Below are 19,655 nucleotides of genomic sequence, written 5' to 3' on the forward strand. Positions count from 1 at the left end.
ACATTATAATAATAGTAAATCTGATCTAAGTTAAATTGGAGTGTTACAGGCGTGTAGAGAAACTACCCATTGGTAGCACTCTATTTTTTTATTTTAATACTAAAATAATTAATGTGATCATTCATCACTATTACCTATTGCCCACAACTGTGTGGCAGATTGTAATATCTATCAATAAATAAAAAGTACTTTAAACCAAAAAAAATGTTTTTAATAGAAAAGTCTTTTCAAAGTATTTTTGCTGTTCGGTTATTTGGAAAGCGTATTAAACTATTCTATCTGAATTTTGACCATTAAAAAAAAAATGAATTTTTATGTATTTTTTGAGCCAGAGAGCTTTGTCCCACGTAATAATTTCAGGAGTTTGAGGTGATAATTCCACTTGGTAGTAAAAGAGATCAAAGATATAACAAATATCGGATATTAAAAGGAAAAAGTGTTATTTTCAGCGTTGACCATTTAACAGAGGATGACAAAGTAGTTCATATAGGTCTTAAGTAAGTCCTGTCTTAGGGACGATTTTAAGTACCTCTGCCTTATCGTCTATATTTTATTTTAAATAATTTTTAGACCACTTTGTGTCCACATTTTTTGGAACCCAGCCTTGTAGCACATCTACAGCAGTAATTTCTAACTGAGCGTTGCAAGTGCCTGGAATGCCGCAAGCGTATGCCTAGATTGCCGCAAGTGTATGCATTGGATACCGCAAGTAATGCCAAGCCGTCGTTGCAGTAGTATTTATTTGTTACAATGATATTGAAATTTACAGTAAGGATCAGTGTAAATAAAATGAGAAAACCATCATCTCCTTGTTTATGATAAGTTTCGAAAAGTTTCATGTATTATTGGTACTGAACCTTTCATAGTTTGTAAGGGTACTTTTTAATTATTTTTTTTTCTTAAGTATATATTATTACCTGTTTTAGTGACGAGTGAAAAAGAAATACCTATGCGGAGTTAACCGGCTGAATTTCAGGATTTTATTAGAGTTTGGAAAAAGGCAATATCTATATAACTTAAAAAACGGTAGTAAAGACTTAATATAGAATTAAAAAAATGAAACTAATTTATCAATAATATTCATTGAAAATTATATAAATAACAAAGGTATAAATGATCATAAATAAAATAAAAATTGAGTTCTCTCTTACAAAACGTATTTGCACATACAAAAAGTCATTTTTTCATCATAACCTTACGTAGACCATTTATTACAAAGTATATATTTTGCATTTCCAATATATTTTGTAACAAAATAAATTATTTTGCATAACAAAAAAAATAGAATAACTCCAAGCTACATTGTAAGCGGCGGATGGATCATCTATCTCTTCCGAAAAACGTTTTTTTTTAGACCATTTATAACGTATTATAAAATATTTTGAGAAATAGTCCAATAACTAAAGTGCTACAAGGTGCAAGCCGATATCAGCGTTGGAACTTTTCGCTCGTGCAGAAAGGCCCATGTATCTGCCTCTGGCAACAAAAGGGTAAACACTTGCCTATTAAAACTATACTGTACATAAAGTGCCTTTATACTATTTTTGTTTTAATAAACATTCGAATATTTAATTTAAACTTTTTTTTTCTTTTAATACATATTCAACCGCTTAAAGGATAATTATTTTTTAGCCCCGCAAGTTTCACGATTTTTTTTTATCCCGACAAGGGTGCAGTGAATTTTGTTTAGTCAAACAAGAGTGCCATGAAATTTTTCAAACCCAATAAGGGTGCTGCGGTGAAAAAAAAGTTTGTGACCGTCGAGTTAATCAATAAGTATGCCCCATTTTTTTTTCCAACAAGGGTGCCATGATTTTTTTTTTTTGAGGCTCTGGAAAAGTGCCGGTAGTTTTCTTTAGTTCAACAAGTTAGTCAGAAATTTTTTAATCCAACAATGATGAAACCAAACAAGAGTTTCGTGGCGTAATAAAGATTGGAAACCGCTGATTTAGATGGTGAAAGTAAATATTGTAGTATAGTGTATAGTTTTTTGTCAAAGTTCGTGCAGGTGAGAACTCAAAATGTCGCAGACATTTTCAGCAATATTTGAGAACAATAATTGCAATAATACTTCATTTTTAAAATGAATAAAACCGTTTAGGACATTATAATTGGACATATATGTGAACAGAAACACCATATCTTCCGTTGAAGTTTTCTCAGTTCCGCAAAGCTGCTTATTAGTACCTCCACGCTGGTTTTGAAGATCTAGTAGGTGTCGGGATCTTCGAGGGTGTTCCACGCATCTTACCCAGCTTCCACATCGACTGCTCCAATGACGAGCGAATTTTAGCTCTGGCTTCGTCCACTATCGATTCGGGGGACTATAAAAACATAATTCAGTAACGAATATTGTATATAATAATGTAATTTACAATTATTTACATATTATTAATGATTGGAGAAGTTTGTCAGGGGGTGCGGTCAGCAAAGAACAGCATACATAAACAAAACCATATTTATTTATTTTATGCCGATGTTTCGACCTGAGTTTCAGGTCTTCATCAGGGCAATAGAACAAAAGAGATAACAACAACATTTAGAGAAACATAAAATTGAAAAGAATAGTATACAAACAAATATGGAATTATACAAAATATTGAATTGAATCATAAATTTAAAAAAAATTGATAACTGATAATTGAATAGTAAAAAAAAATTGATTGATAATAGTGGAATTAGATGATTGTGGATTGAAAACAGTGAAAGATGAAATATATTATGTAGGTAAGAAGATATGTATAACATGAGATATGCAAGTAGTGCCTAAAAAACTGAAAAATTATTGAATCTACAAATTGAACAATATGACAGAGAATGAAAAATATTTCAGATATAAGCCACTCAATTTATCATTCTCTGTCATATACAATTATAATTCGTTTAATAATTGTTACGATAGTGGAAAGGATGATGAAAAGCAGATAAGTAACTGTTCTAATTATAAAAATAAGGCAAGATAAATAGATAAATAATTAAAGGCTAGTTATTAAGTTAGTCTGATGGATGAATTTAATGACTCTTTCTATTACGGATTCGTCGTTTCTCAACGCCATTGGAACATTTGTTGGTATCCCTAACTGGTTCAGAGTTAATGTGTATTGATAGCATTCTTCAAAAATGTGTTTGTCGGTCAGATTACTATTACATTTCAAACATTTTGGAGGGGCCTCTCCTGTTATGATATGGATGTGTGGCAATCGGCTATGTCCTATTCTACTTCGGGTTGATGTTATCCAGGACTTCACTTTCTTTATAGGTTTCAATTTACTGGGTGCACTTTCATCCCACATTGCCTGCCATCTTTTAATAATACATTCCTTTAAAGGGCGAGCAAGTTCCTTTGCAGATAAGATTGCTGCGGTTCTATCTGGGAGGACTAGCGATTCTCTAGCAGCTTTGTCGGCCATCTCATTTCCTGTGATACCAACATGCCCGGGAGCCCAGAAGAAGTAGACTGATATGTTATTACATAAAATAATAAACGCTACAGCGTATTACAGTATACTTATGTTAATGATGTAGGTTACACAGTGAGCTATTGAGATCATGAAAGTGGATATTCTTATTCTCTTCTTGTGTGTATCTTCCTTCTTTCATCCTGCCTCCTTCTCATCGGCTGAGTGGGGTGTTTTGTATTCACTCATACTGTATAGTTTTTCTCAAAACTGATGCAGCTCTTGACATGCTCTTCAGTCTTCTGTCTTTTTGGAGACCCAAACTCGCTATCCAACCCTACTGTTTCATAGATCTGCCACTAGATAGCATCTTAAATTTTTCATATAGAATCTTGAATTTCTATTTAAATTTTAGGGGGCATTTTCTTCAAACACTGCTCTTAAATAATTACGTTCATTGGAAAACAGGCATTTTATAAAAAAACAAATTTTTATCTACACTGTTCGACTGATACAATAAATGTCCTTGAAAAGTAGATAGTGAACTTTTCAAGAGCGAACCACCGGAAGTTCATTTTGTTGCAGAAAATACTAACATTTTCGCTCATTGTTGGCTCAGTGGCCAATATTTTGACTAATAACTACTCCACGAAAAAAGGATTGATGCCTTTTACAAAAATAGAATAATTTTTCTAATATCTGAGCTCTAACAGATTTCTTTATGTTTTCAGAGATACGATTTTTCAAACATTAATATTTTTTCCAAATAATGATATACATTTTATGAATATATCTTGGCAAATACCATACAGACTACTACTCTGAGAAAAATATTAATTATAAACTACTTTATGATTTATTGAACGAGCTTAAAATTGAGCCTGATAGAATTCTTTACGTTAAATTAATAACCAATGTTTTTCCGAAACAAGTCGATTATCAATGAATAAACCAATTTGGCGAAACATGAATAACCTTAGATATTTTTGTTTCTTCAGTGCAAATTATGAATACTTTTACACGATTTTATATTAACCAGACTATTTTGAAAATGAGCCCAGGTCTCATTAAGAGCCTATATTGGGAATCGGTCGAAATCGCAGCAACTATTGCAAGTATAGTTATCTATTAGAGCCCTTAAAAACTTTAAAACTTATTAAATACACCACAAACTGATTTAGGAACATCTACTTAAGTGCAGTAGTTTCCAGGATATTTCGACAAAATAAATATAGAAATCACTGATTTCTCATTGTTCGCTAAAAAACTATTAGTGTTTGAAAAACTGCGTATCAAAAAATATTGAACGTACCGTTTAGTTTACATTAGCCACTTCCAATAATAATTCTAAGAATAGTTGTTTTTGTGCTGATTGCCAATATAAATGAAAAATATGATAATTTCTCGTTATTTGGAAAAAAAATTTGACATTAAAAAAAAATCATATTCGAAGTTATATAACGTATAGAGAAATATTATGACTCAAATTAAAGCTCATTAAATCCATAATGTGATGTAATTTATAATGGCGTTTCAGCTACTGAACTACGTATGAAGTTATTAGTAATAACATTAAATGTTCAGGCTGCCCTCGACTTTTGCACAATTCGCTATTTCGCTCATTTTTAAAGATTCAAATGTTTAATCCTCTACTATCGGAGGGGACATCCCATATCCCTGTCAGGGATACATCGTCATTGGCCTCCAGGAAGAAATACTTTTTGGTTCTCCTTTTCCCTTGTAGACAAATATTGTGCGCCCTTGACGTAGAGGCTCTGGTACACACCCCACCTTCAGCATGATCTTCGGAATATACTTAATGATGTGTGTTACATCGAAGTATTTTATTGTACGGACCAACACAACATCTGGCCCCGGCGATGAGTCCAACGATGTTGACCTGATAGCCCTCTTCACAACCCGACTATATATGGACACCAAATTTGGCATCGGGGCGCATTTTTCATAATCCGCACGGTTGCGGAGATGCTATTTTTCAAAGAGGCTTCTAAAATATTTCTCAATGTCGGCTGGCTTTAATGGGCATTGCTTAGGAGCGTCGGCGTTCATAATGCTCTGTACCACTTTTTTCCTTCTATTCCAATAATTGTATTGAGCTAACTCATAGTGGTACTGCTTCTGCCAACGGTTTTTGTCTGCCTTATTAGCTCTCTACAAATTCGACACCTTTCCCGCACCCTTGAGGGCCCGGTAGTTCGGCTTTAATATTTTTAAGTATATTCGAGAAATCGCCTACTGCCTCGTCCAAATCCGCAGAGTTAAATTTTTTAACTTTCATAATATCCTGAAAGACAGCCGACCAATTACTTATTTCTACTTTGGTCCATCTCCCCCTCTCCGACCTCATTATCTCTTAAAATCCTAAGTAAGCCCTTAGTTTTTTGTTGTTTGCCTCCCTAAGATGCTTCTTCGCTATATGGGTTCCAAGTCTTGTATAACCCTTAATAGTTAGCCCACAGACTGGACAGACTTTATCAATTATTGGTGGAGGAGAATCTTGTTTATCATGTTCTTTTTCCGTCTCCTCATTTCTCTGCGGCACTGTAAGCAATCTTGGGAAGACATCACCAACTGACAACGTCTTGCCCAATACCACCCCTTTCTCATCCTGCCACTCGATCATAACGCACTTTTTTTTCGCCGTCTCCAACACCATCCACACACATGACCTAGACCATCACTGCATCCTGAACAGGGCCTCCCGCTCTTGGGACCCATAGAGTTTGTCCTAGTTCGATTCTCTTGGGCTCTGTTGGTCCGATCTCATATTTCCTATCTTCATCAATAATTTACCTACAGATACTAAAACCTTTTCATCTGTATGGAGGGTTTATTGGGAATCAATATAAAAAGTATATAACAGATTTATAAATACAAATGTAATAAGTAAAATGCTAAAATAACGATTAGTTAAAAAATATACAAATATAATAAAGATAACTTTAAAATTGGTTAAATATTATATAAATAAATATATACATATAAATATAGAATTATAGTTCATATGATTAAAACTATATATAAATAATAATAAAGAAACGATATGAAATATACATAAAAATATTTTAAGATTATCACAATGGGTAAGTTAAAATACATATAATGATAAAAACATCAAGCGAGTTAAAAATGTATAAATAGGTTAAAAATTGATTAAACAATATGTTATTCTTAAGGTTCAAATATATATACAAACATATAAATATGATTAAAAAAACATAAAACTCGTTAAAACAGTACAAATAAGTTAATAATTGGTTAATACATGTGAGTCACTAGGTAATAAGTCAAATTACAAAAAAAAAAAAAAAAAAAAATGTGTATAAACAAATGAACAATAATATATGTAGAAACAACAGGTTAAAAAAACAAATAAACACATTTAATGAAAGAAGAAATCCAAGTGATTGGATTCTAACCACTGTTATGAATAATGAAACAGACAAACGTCTGTCTATGCTAGTAATACGTCCTCACTGCAAAAAGAAATGGAATCTCGAAAGAGGATCGAAAGAAGAAAAAAAAACGAACTTTAAAACACAGTTTTTGGTGTATATTTTTTTACATCCCTCTATTTTCGAACATTCAACATTCGCACACACTTTCAGGAACTAATTATGTACGAAAGTGTGTTCGGCGGACATTTTGAAAAATCTGCCATATTAGGTCTATGAACTCCTTTAAAGGAATAGCAAACTTTTTTACCATTGTGTTTTGAAACATTTTTACAAAAGTATCCATTAACCTAAATTAAGTTATGCTTAGTTTTAAGTACATCTCTATTCATGATCTACCATTTTCACATTGATCCCAAGTGTTGCTGCATATTCAGACAAAAATAGGAAGGGCCGTTTTCGAACATAATTGCTGAGGAAAATATTTTGAAACATGCGTAAGCAAAGGATATGATAAATCGACATGGGACCAACTCGGTACCCACTCACAAAATTCATGAAAATTTCGTCGAAATCATGTCAATGATGATCTCAAACGAAGGAAATTAAATTTCAATCATTGCTTGAAACTCGTACTTAAATAAATAAAATGACAATAAATAACTCAAATACTATCCAATTATAGTCTCAAAACTTTATTTCTTTTATTCGTCCAACGTTTCGGCCAATTCGGCCATCTTCAGGGATTTAAAACAACTCTAAAAATTCATTCAGGCTATTCTGCCAAGGGCAGTGTGTTTGCAAACGCTATTATATAGAGTTAAATGTCTATTAATAGTGTTTGCAAAGAAATAATTTTTGACTGTGTTTTTAATGGATAATTAACTAATTAGATATAAATGTTTTAACCTGGACAGAATAGCCTGAATGAAGTTTTAGAGTTGTTTTAAATTATATGTTTGCAAAGTAGTATTGAGATGTCCCTGAAGATGGCCGGATTGGCCGAAACGTTGGACGAATAAAAGAAATGAAGTTTTGAGACTATAATTGGATAGTATTTGAGTTATTTATTAAAGAATTACCAGTCTCAAGAAAAAATTAAGATTTTAAATAAATAAAATGACAATATTTGAAACTATATTAATAAAGAATAAAAGGAAAATGGTCCCAGTGCGGTCAAAAATTACTCAAATAGTAAATAATTATCAATTATATGCCAACATTTCGTCCCATTTTCGAGCCTTCATCAGCCCTCTAAAGTGGGATCAAAGTTGGCTCATAACATATAGTTTTTAAGAATTTGTTTTAATGGACTGAGACCATCTTCCTTTTAATTATTATACACGACCATGACCTTCCATTATTTCTCATCATCACAATGATCTAATATTATGATAAAAAATTCAATAAATATTTATGCAATAGATACCTTTTTATAGGTATCCCGAAGAATTCCTTTTTTTGCCCTTTGCCCCTCAGAGGATGGCTTTTTGATGAGGACGGCACGGTTGATGGGAGGCGGCGGCACGTGGCTCATCTTGCTCGGAGAGCGGAGGACGAGTGCATTTCCTCCCACGTCATCCGCCATGTCGCAGCTAGAATTCTCTAATCTGGCAGCGCATGTCTTCGGCCTCAATGGAAAAATATCTTCTTCCATATCTTCCTTTTCACACGTGCTTTTTATCAAGGACCAACGCGATTTGTTACTTTCTTCGATAGAAATTTTCTCTGGATCACTATCGGCTTCCGAAGTTATTGAATTTTTAAAGCATAGATGATCCGATTTACAATTATCATTTAATGTTGAAATCACGCACGCATCAAATTCTTCATACAAGTTCATTTGGAGAGAACGGACACTAGGGTGTAGCATCTCTTCTCCTAGCTTCTCGTCACTCAACGGTTCATCATAACATTGTTCATCCTGGAATGTGTCGAATTTAGATTCCAGATATTTTTCTAGCAAGCCGTAATCATTACCTTCTTCTTTTTCGAGACTCAGTAGCGCCGATGCCAACTGAAATTTGATTTGGCTCTTCCTTCTCTTTTCTAAGCTTTTATCTTCATTGTTTGCGGATGTAACCAGACTACTTATTTCATCTGCCATGCCGACTCCACTGTATATGGTGTTTTCCGATCTCTCATCAGTGTGTACAGCTAAATTAATAAGAATAGACTGATTGGTCTCATTCTCTGATATAATTTCCTCCAAACAGTCTCTAGAGGTTTCATTATTTTTGAGTTTTTCATCGCCTGTACCAACAGAATTCTTGACTGCTACATTACAAGCTACCGTAACGTTTTTGTTCTTATTGAATTTTGAATCTCTCTGTCCAAGGATAAGGTCACCTCGAAATTTTGAAGGATTGATGTGGTAAACAATTCGATGATTGATTTCCTTAGTACCACGAAAGTTTTTTGTGATGGGTTTCTCGTTTATTCCCGTCATACTGTGAAAAAGTGAGAGCTGCAAAAATAATACCCATATTTAGAATAGCATTAAAACTCGATTACAAGTTCGCAAAAAAAACAAACTATGACGTACCTACCTGGCGTGCGCTAATTCCAAGTGGTTTACGACTGATCAGCCATAAAATACTTCTGTTTACAACATTACCCCAATACATAAAATAGTCATCAGCAAAGGCGTGAAGAAACTTCTCTAGCGGCAATAGCTCCAAGTGGTGGGATGTAAGTGGTTTTTGTATTTCTTTAAGAGCAGATATGATGGGATTAAAATCTTCATTGTCAGTGCTCTGCAACTGTGGAATAATCTATGTAATCGCTAATTGTAAGCGACCAAATTAATGCTGTGCATTTGTGGTGTAAATTCATAGTATTTTAAATCAATCAGAATATATAGAGAAGAAGTTTAATCAGAATGTAATGTTGCATTAGTCACGTATATTGTTTAATAAAATATATACTTATGGTCGTTAATAAAAATTTTTAGACGACCATGACCGAGATTACACCACATGAAGACTGGGATAAATAAAACAGGGTATACATTTTTTTCTCAATATTGAGGTTTTGGTGTTTAAAAGTAGATATAGGAAAGAACTATACTTCAATGAGGTCAAATATAGATACATTAAAAAAACAGGGTTCTGTACCTATTAGAAATGGGCTCACAAATACCTAGATGGGGGAATGAAGTCAAGACATTGGGACTCAGGATACTATCTTGAGGAATGCCAGTGGACTGAGAAAAGAGAGATAAGTAGGCTAGGTTATGATTTACTTTAAAGGTTTTTCAAAAAAGGAAGGAATTGACTATGTTTATTCAACGTCGAGAAAGAATCACGTGTCGTACAAACCCCCCTCCAAAGTGGAAGATACGACATCCACCACACGATCACACTCTTATATGTATCATAATTTGTAAACTACTGGTCAGGAATAACATGATCTGAATTCAGGGTAGAGACGTTTTAATAGGGTTTTTTCTAGGATTCTGCCCATAATAAGCAGAGAAGAAATAGGATGGTGGGAGAATGGATATTTAAGTGCATAGAGTGCTGGAAAACGTTTTAATTATAGAAATTTTCCAAGGGTCGGGTAAAAGGATAGATTTACGAGGGAGCAATTTCAGAATATAGGATTTGATGAGATCGTAGCTGGAAGATTTTTTGGATGGTAGTTGGTGGATGATGCACATTATTTTGGAAGGATGAATGGCTTTGGGAGGAATGGACATTTGGAATGAAATTGTTATCTCTGCTCCAATATGTTCAAGATGGATTGGATTAAGAATTTCGGGATAGCAATTAAAATTTTTATAGAGGTGTTCACCGAATCAAGTAAATTGAATTGACGTAGCTGTGTTTATAGACGTATTTATTTTTTCTTATTTGTTTTCTAGTTTACATTCCTTATGACACAAATACAGTTGTTTCCAATAAAGGTAAAGCATTGCCGCAAATGAATGCCAATTTTTGCTAGCAAAACAATTAAAACATAAAAATTACAATTAAAATTGTAAATATATAGTGCATTCCAGCATTAACTGTGCATGATTTTAATTCTTTCCCTAAATATTCATCCACCCTAAGAATAATTGTATGTTAATTTTTCTTTTGTTCGACTAGGGTGCCGCTAGATTTTAGCCCTACAATGGTGCTAAGAATTTGCTTAGCCAAAAAATTGTGCAAGGGCGAAAATGTTTGGTTACCGTTGCACTAATGTATTATTTAGTTAATATGTATTAAATAATTATATTTATATTACTAATGTATTAAATAGTTATAATTTGACTTTTTTTTTCTTGTGTAAAAAATTAATTGTATTTTTATTAAAATAAATATTTTTGAATGTGATTCATTTTTTCAAAAATATTAGGATAATAAAGTTTTTTTATACAACTTTTTATTTTAATGTTTCAAATATGTAAATTAAAATGAAATGTGTGGAAATACAATTTAAATATAAATGGTTATATTCATGGTCGACATTTTCATTTTAATTCTACTTCAATAAAACTTAAATTAATATTGCTAGTCTTTTGAAACAAAAATTGATGGTAATATTTTTAGTGTCTGCCCACAGTCTTTCAGATCTTGAATGGAAAAGGTTGCTACCCACATTGTATAATATAGTACAAACAAATACATCAGTATCAACACCCTCATGTAGAGTAATATATCTAATATTTTCACAATTCATATTTATCACTATAATTTTCACTCAAATGCAATAAAAAATAAATTATTATAGTTTTTCTGATTCGTAAACTTTTTTTTTTTTCAAGTTTTAGTTTGATTCTTTTCAAGATATCGGAATGATCCTAGACTCTATGTGTTTAAAGTGACAATCTATGTTATATTAAAATGCTTATTTGATAGATTACATACTGTGAATAGATATGCGACGGTGACGGTCCCATCTGTTTGTTTCATCGCATCTTCTTGGGTCAAGTAGGTATTTTTGAAGAACATAACGTGAACCTCAAGGGGTAGCCTGTGCAACGTTAAATTGCTCTGGTGTCAAATTCAACAGTTTAATAAAAAAAATAAAAATTAAATCTAATTGTAAAGTTCATGAGCTGTCATACTTCGGATAATTAATTATAAACTAAATCAATCCCAAAAGTTGTCTACCCTCTAATCGTTAAAAACTCATTGAAAAAATAACAACTGGATTTTGTTAAATATTTTTCAAATTTCTTTCCATTTTATTTTTTACATATATCTGGTGTTGATGCAGTTTAAACGTATATCAGTTAAACGACCAACGATTGTATAATTGACAAGATAATGGAGATAATGAAGTTTCTGCTAACAGTACAATAGTTTTATGGGATATTGACGAAGAAAACTCGGTTACTACAAGAACTTAGAGGTTTTGTTTAATACTATTTAAATATTCATTTATTATAGGCGTATGTCGAAACTTATCGATGTTTTTGGTCAAAATCAAAAATCTTTCTTACTTGGCTTCAGTGTTGAAAATGAGGACATATAGGACACGTTACAAATTAGTATTATTAAAATAAGTAATGGTACGAAATTTCAATAGACTTGTGGACTTTTTTTCACCATAGATAAGATAACTAAAATAAAAAGCCTCCAGTATTTTATGTGGAGAATGTATTTCGATTGGAAAGAACCTGAAGATATTACTAGAACAGACCCAAATCAATGAGCTTCGTAAGAAGCACAGGATTCAAATGGGGTAACTAGTTGAAAGACTGGGTCGAAGTGAGGAAGGGATTCCTGACCCCCAGTGTAATAATAATAATAATAATAATTTCGATGGGAAGTAAAAATATGAATGGAATAAACCTCGCAAATTATATATATTGGAGATCTACAGGGTGAGAAAATTAAATAGAAGTTATAATAGAAATATACTGAATTTAGATTGGAGGATCGCAGTTTTAGTACTGAAAGCATGAGAGGAAGCTCTGAGCTGATGATTATCAACCCGGCCAAATTTAAGTAGAGGGTTGTGCTTAAAAGTGATTCTAGGGAAAAAGGAACTTAACAATTTTAGGCTTAGGTCTGGAACAAGTAGATGAATACCCAAGAGCTGGGGATCCAAGTTAAACCAGCGTACAACAAATGCATACAACCAACTCCGTAACGCCTTGATCAGCAAAAGTGAAGCTGAATGTTGGCTTATAAACTACAAAAATGAAATTCCTGCGGAAAGTTCTTGGTAAAACTTGATTTGGCCGATTGAGAAATAAAATAATAACAGAAGAGGAACCGCTAACAGAAAACACACCCTCCCTGTACTACCACACTTCCCAAATCACACGTAAATCCATAACTGTACTCAAACAATTCCTAAAATTCCGTAATTCCATTCCTCAGAACACTCGTCAGCTCCTAGTATCCTCTCTCGTCTTCCCCCACTTAGACTACGGGTCTATGGAGGGCTATCTGCAGGACTAGAGTTGAGACTGAAGAAACTCATGAATTGCTCTGTAAGATTTATCTTTGGGTTCCCAAGGCGCTCTCAAGTCTCCCGCTGGTATTCCGAGTTGAAGTAGCTCTATCCAACCTCCCGAAGGCAATACCTCCTTGGTTTTTTTCTATTTCAAGTTCTTTTTTTTTTTTTTATTTATTTGTTGATATTTACAACTGTATAAAAAAATACAACCAGTAAATTTGATCATAATGACATAATGATATGATACAGGATGTAGAGAAACAACCCAGTAGTAGAACTCTAAAAACAGTTTACAATATAAGGTCACGAGGCCATCTTCTTTTCAGGCGCCTTGGAGGATTGCCAGGAATGGAAGAGGAAGCAAGGTTAGAAACGAGTGGGTTTGGGTGGTTAGGGAGTTTATTATGGAAGGAATAATATCGGATTCGGGCTAGATCGGTTACATAAGGAACATTCCAAGTTCTTAACATCAAAAAACCTACCTATGTCCTAGATCTCCTCACTCTTCGTTCATCCATCCACTCATTAAACACCAGATCCCATCCGAATGATTTATAAATGCCCTCCTATAGAACCTCCTTCTTTAGCAAACCTCCCTCTGGAATTTTCTTCCCATCACCATTCGCCAGTCCTCATCCATTCTTTCCTTTAAACAACACCTATTCCTTCATTTATTGAATAACCAAACCTCCACATCTTTGTAATCAAATAAATAGGCATGTATTGATTAACATCATAAACAGTAAAGCCAATATACCAATGTGATTTCATTCTACTATCTGAAAATTTGTAAACACTCGCCAGATAAAAATCTCACTATATGAACCATGTATTTATTCTTAGGGGACATATGTCCCAGAATAAAGTTATTTTTTCATTTCATGGATATGTTTTAACATTGCTCGTCGATGTAAAAGGAACGCCAATCTCTGAACCCCCAAATATTATATTAGAAGCCAAAACAAAGGAAAATGACCACGCGAACGACCGAGAAATAAGTCGGAGAACCTCATTTTAGATCTCCTAAGGGATAGAGGAAACATTTTAGGTGAAGTCAACAAGATAGCAACGGATGTAGAAGGGTTTGAAAAATGGATCAAAGCTGTCTCAGCAAGGCAAGGTAAAGGTATATGCGTGGTTAATAAACAATAAGACGTAATTCCTAACAATTTAGGTGACACCACATAGTGTAAGTAGTAAAGCACTTACGATTTTCCGTCCATCGTATGCTCACTTCCCTCATCTAAGTTACTGCCCCAATGGAAGTGGAGCTGGGAAAAGACATAATATCCTGTGAGTGGTCCCTTGGTCAGGTACGGACGAGGTCCATGCCATTTGGCACTTAGTATGGCTGTCGACACAAAATAATTAAAGATTAATCAACATGACATTTTACATATCCTATTTACCTGCTACAAAACTATGCACTAAGTGTAAATACTACCTGTAGTTCCGCTATTCGATATTTTCATCCGTTTTGGATTCTTTTCGAAATTAACCCATTCCAAAGGTCGTAGATATGCCTCCGTGAATATTGGGAATGATAGGTCAATGGGTGATTCCAGTCCTGCATATTGCTTACCAAGTTTGATCAAGTCTTCAGGAGTGAAGCTGGGTGTAATAATTTCAGATTTCTTCTTCAAGTCTGTAATGAACAAAATCACTATGAAAAGAAAAATACACAATAAGATCAAATCCAAACATATATCAGTATGCGCAGGTGCACGAAAAGAGATTAATTAGATTTGCAGATCAGGTACTAAGCAGACTAAAGGGGAACCTGCTGTTCGAGATGTAGCCACCAGCTCACTGATCGAAGTTCACTTTACAAAATGGAAAATTTAAACCAAAATGTTAAAATAATGACTGAATGATGGTTTTTGCCATTATGTCAACTTTTGAGCCATCAAGACAAAAGGGTTTCTAAACACATCAATACCTCTTACAGTTCAAGTAAAATAAACAACTTAAACAGTTTTACAAAGTTGACATCTAAAAAAAAGGCTCTTCATGTACGCTCGCTAAATATCCTTAACCCGTCAGTCAACGGATGTGTTAAAAGTGTGAGACTTTTTATTACATTTCTTATTTAGAGCTCTTGAACGTATTTTTTAAATAATAAAATTTTGATTTGGATTAGGTTTATTTAAAGATTACAAAAAAAAAATATTTTGATACAAGAGAAACTAGTTTTATTGCTCCATAGTATAATAATATTGGTCAGATAACGATTTTTTTTTCAGTAATTATTGGACAATTGAATAATCCTTCAAATGAGCATCTGGAATGTTTTCCGAGATGTTCACATAGGATAGAGGTTTGCGTAGGAAACTAGGTAAAAAAAAGCTTCGAAAACAAGGATATAAACTGCGAAATGCATCTTCTTTTATTTATTTATTTTTTTTTTTGACGTTTCGTTTAATATTTTGTCCCAAATCTTCCACCGATGACTAGACTGCCTGTAAAGAGTGCCAATGTTAAAATAAATATTAATTGACCCAAATGGCAATCAAACCCATACTGTTCTCAACCTGGGAACCTCATCGCAACGTGTTCGGAAATCAAGTCCTCTCACCGTATCTAATATTTGTCTAATTTCAACGATTTTTTTACTGAGAATTATAAGAAAAATGAATTTTTCGATAATTAATAGTATGTTTTATTAAAGTTCAAATAAAGATATACGTCTTTATGTTCAAATACCAGGGTATTAAGCATAAGACTTTAACCCAGCATCGGGGTCGGCTGATCTGACAGGCACAGGATTCGGTTTTTTTTGCTGTCTCTTCCAAAAAGGGGCCGAGTGTGACCCCTACCTCCCAGTAGTTTCCTAACTTTGTGGGGTGGTTCCAACCCGCCCAGTCAGTTCATCTCCTGCCGTCAAGAAAGGGCGTCACAAGTGTTTTGATCTGACAAGCTCATCGCGTCCCATTACGTTACACACCTAAGGTCAATATTTTTCACTTGAGATAGTAAATTCAAGCACTTTACCGTTTTTCGATACTTGTGTTTCATTTTCGTCAGGTACCATTACTATAAACGGTATGGGGATCGTGTGCCTGTCAGGCTCACCGCGCCTTTCTGGCGTCTTTCAGGTTCATCGCCCCTCTTAATTTTTTTTTTTTTTAATTCTTCAATCGTTATTTCAGTATTTCTTTGCTAGGGATATTCTATAGAGAGACCACAATATTCCGGCCTTATTTGTTTCAACGACGAAAAAGTGTTGGCAACCTACGTCACATGCAACAATAATTGCATACTCCTGGTTTCTTCTGTGTTCGGAACCAAAGCCATTGATGGAAGTACTGGAGAAAAAAAAACCTGAGGTCATAACGTATTATAATGCTCACAAAACTGGAGGTGACACTGCTAACCAAATGTGAGCCACATACAACGTGCAGCGAAATACACATCGATGGGCAATGACTGTTCTGTACACTATGTTGAACTTGAGAGGGACCCATTCTTTGGCTATTTACCTCGAGAATCAATTAGAATGAATTCCAAGAAGAGTTTTCCCCAAAGAATTGTCACATGATCTGTGTATAGGACAACTTCAGCGAAGAAGCCAACTGAAATCCCGCCTTCACACCTCCTTGAAAATTCGTCTCAAGATCCCTCCCGCCTGATGATAGTCCATAATCAACCCCTCCCCACCTCCAAAAGCGGTCCATACATTGTGATTGCATGGTGAAAACAGGAATACATCGGCTCACGAACTACTCCTGTGTGAAATGCAACCAAGGAATTTTCCCCTCATGCGTAACCACTCTAAGCAACATGCTTTTCAGCATGTTCTTGCGATTCTTAATCGGCTTTGATGGATGATGAATCCGACTTATCTCTGTCCCCATACATTTCAACTTCATGTCTGACCCCTTTTTGAATTTTGTTTTTTAGGATAAAAGGTCCTATTTTGATTTATATTCATAACCATGATATGCTAATTCCGCATTCTGACTTTTTTTTGGTTTCTGTACCAAAATAAATAATAAGAAACGTTTTAAATTTGTTTTGTATTTTTCCCTAATTGTCTGCATCCTCAAGATGATCGATAATTTTTGGTTTAATTAAATACGGCGATTTAGGGACTTAGCGAATTTTTATGTAGTGGTGAGCCTGAAAGGCATCCCGATTTTGAGAATACTTGACCGCGCCCTACGAAGGGTTAAGCAACTTTCATCAAAACCGTTTGACACATTTTGAAGTTAATCAAGAGTAACGTTTTTCGGCATTTGCGTCTCAGCTATCATGTACACGTTGTCCGAAGTGGTATACGGACATCGATGGGGTAAAAAAAAAAAAAAAAGTAAAATTTATTACCTTAATTTAGAAAAAAGGACATGTAAAGCAGTAATGTAACGGAGGCAAGTAGGTTATAACCCACAACGATGAGATCACCCAGATAATACGTAAGTATCAAAAATAAAATTATTGAAAAAGTAAAAATAAATACATCTAATTGAGATGGGTTAATCACTGGAAAGAGACAAGTTCATGTAACAGTTAACCCCTTTGTCTGGAGCTGATGACCCCCTAAGCTATTATTATTATTGTTAATAATAGTTATTATAGTTAATAACTATAACATATTGTTTATAATATAATATTATATATATAAACTATATATAATATATATAAACGGAAAAGAGCCGGCATGCGCGTTGGAGGTGATTTCTCCCTCGTATATTCGCGTAGTCTACACCTAACCTGGCTTTTAGGTGTAAGTAATATTTCACAAGAGCTTGTTAAGCGTAAACAATTTAATTACTTTTCCGATTCATGTACAAGTTATTTATTATAACCATGTTATAACCTTAATAAAAACGAACTGCCCACCCTTTATAAAATTGATATAATGTATGATTTGTTCTTTTAGCGCATTTTCGTTGTTTTGAAACTGTTTGCTTTAAGGAACCTTAAACGCAGTTGTAACATCACGATAAGCGCAGGAGTCTCAACTTGTGAGGAGCATTTCGCTCATATTTTTTTTATTTGAGCTGATTACTACGAATTATATTGGTGTGAATACCAATTTCTACTGTACAGAAAACGCCACTTATTGTGTTACATAATACGGAAAATTAGAAAGAAAATACTGATCTCAGTTGGAGATTTTAATCCATTTCTACTCCGAGAACTAAAAGGAGTTTAAGCCAAATATTGAGCAACACTAAACCATTTCAGATAACTGAAAGAAGTTAATTAATGACTGGTAAACACTGCGAGAAGTAGAGAAAAAATATATAAAAATAATTGCTCTAAAGATTTAGCGAACTTCGAGAAAAAACGATTGAATGAGACGATTCATGAATGATTCCATTCAAAAACATAAGGGCTATAAAATGAATCTCTTTCATTATTACAATTTAAGCATAGAGAGAAGGTATTATCACAGGTTATAAAACTTTCACCACATTACCTTTTTTCAACGGTTTACTTGCTTGTGCTGATTTCTTGTCTTGTGATCGCATAACTCATAAGAAACCATCAATCAGCATTCCCTTACAAGTGCTGGAGTTCGAAACGGTCTTCATAAATAAATAAACTCATAATTTGGTAGAAGTGCCAATTAATTCAATTTTTTATCTGTTTTTTCAAAAAAAAAGATATACTTAGGTATATATCACGCTTATATTTAGGAACATGTGGTGGTAGCGAGTCGTATTAACGCTAATAGTCATGTGTTATTTTTTTAAATAATTGTGATTTGTTGTCGGGTAAGAAATCGCAAGGGTCGAACAGTTACAGAACTATCACTTCACAGCACTTATTTATTAAAGTTAAAACCATTCTCCCGCATTATTGTTACCTTGTCACCACTTTTCTTACTGAGTATTTCTTTGCAGTACCGATGGACTAATTGGTTTTAATGAAGTCACTTTGTCTTTTTGAAATAGATCTCTATGGATTTTCCAAGGTTTTTGAAACGGTTTGTAAGAGTTGCTTTGTGCGAGTAGCTTATGTCACCTGGCTTGACGACTAATGAGGTTACATTGGGTTTGCCACTATCGAATCAATTTCAGTACCATATTAATAGCCAATTACAATTTAAAGTAATTTTTTATTAACTATAAATTTTTATTGTTATTATTTCGAACTTTTAAGACATTTTTCCATGTCAAGTGGTAAACGCAATTAAAACATCTTTTGTGATGAATTAAAGGAATTCAAAAACATTCTGTTGTATATCTTATTGGAGGGCTGAACTCCATTACTAACCTTGAATCACCAGTTAGGATAAATCAGATATTGTTTAAAAAATAAAAAAAAAATGGAGAAACTGAAGGAACAATTGATGAGACGAATTGACGAATGATCTGCTTCTTGTTTTTCACTGTATTGACTTGTGTACATCCATGATCCACGCTAGTTTGTTGTGGCAGACAACCGTTGTCGAGTCGGTGTGTTTTTTGGCCCTTTAAATAATTATTTTTGTTTTTTA

General features: G+C 33.7%; 1 protein-coding gene across 1 annotated transcript; it reads right to left on the bottom strand.

Annotated features, from left to right (window-relative positions):
- Positions 1-2,088: 2,088 nt before the first annotated feature.
- Positions 2,089-19,152, bottom strand: LOC106691287 (uncharacterized). The gene is made up of 7 exons (XM_014437012.3): positions 18,633-19,152; positions 14,655-14,855; positions 14,420-14,561; positions 11,668-11,773; positions 9,364-9,576; positions 8,244-9,281; positions 2,089-2,324 (listed from the first exon to the last, which is right to left on the bottom strand). The coding sequence occupies exons 1-7, from the start codon at positions 18,682-18,684 to the stop codon at positions 2,181-2,183; spliced, it is 1,896 nt and encodes a 631-aa protein (XP_014292498.1). The 5' UTR covers positions 18,685-19,152; the 3' UTR covers positions 2,089-2,180.
- Between the last annotated feature and the right edge of the window lie 503 nt (positions 19,153-19,655).

The sequence above is a fragment of the Halyomorpha halys genome, unplaced genomic scaffold (genome assembly GCF_000696795.3).
Source record: "Halyomorpha halys isolate HHAL.00 unplaced genomic scaffold, Hhal_1.1 Scaffold2204.1, whole genome shotgun sequence".
In the NCBI taxonomy this organism is placed as follows: domain Eukaryota; kingdom Metazoa; phylum Arthropoda; class Insecta; order Hemiptera; family Pentatomidae; genus Halyomorpha; species Halyomorpha halys.

Coding starts and splice junctions, on each gene's coding strand:
- LOC106691287 (XM_014437012.3), bottom strand. CDS start 18,684: ATGCGATCACAAGACAAGAAATCAGCACAAGCAAGTAAACCGTTGAAA. Junction 14,856..18,632: donor AAGTAAACCGTTGAAAAAAG/GTAATGTGGTGA, acceptor TGTTCATTACAG/ACTTGAAGAAGAAATCTGAA. Junction 14,562..14,654: donor ATCGAATAGCGGAACTACAG/GTAGTATTTACA, acceptor TTGTGTCGACAG/CCATACTAAGTGCCAAATGG.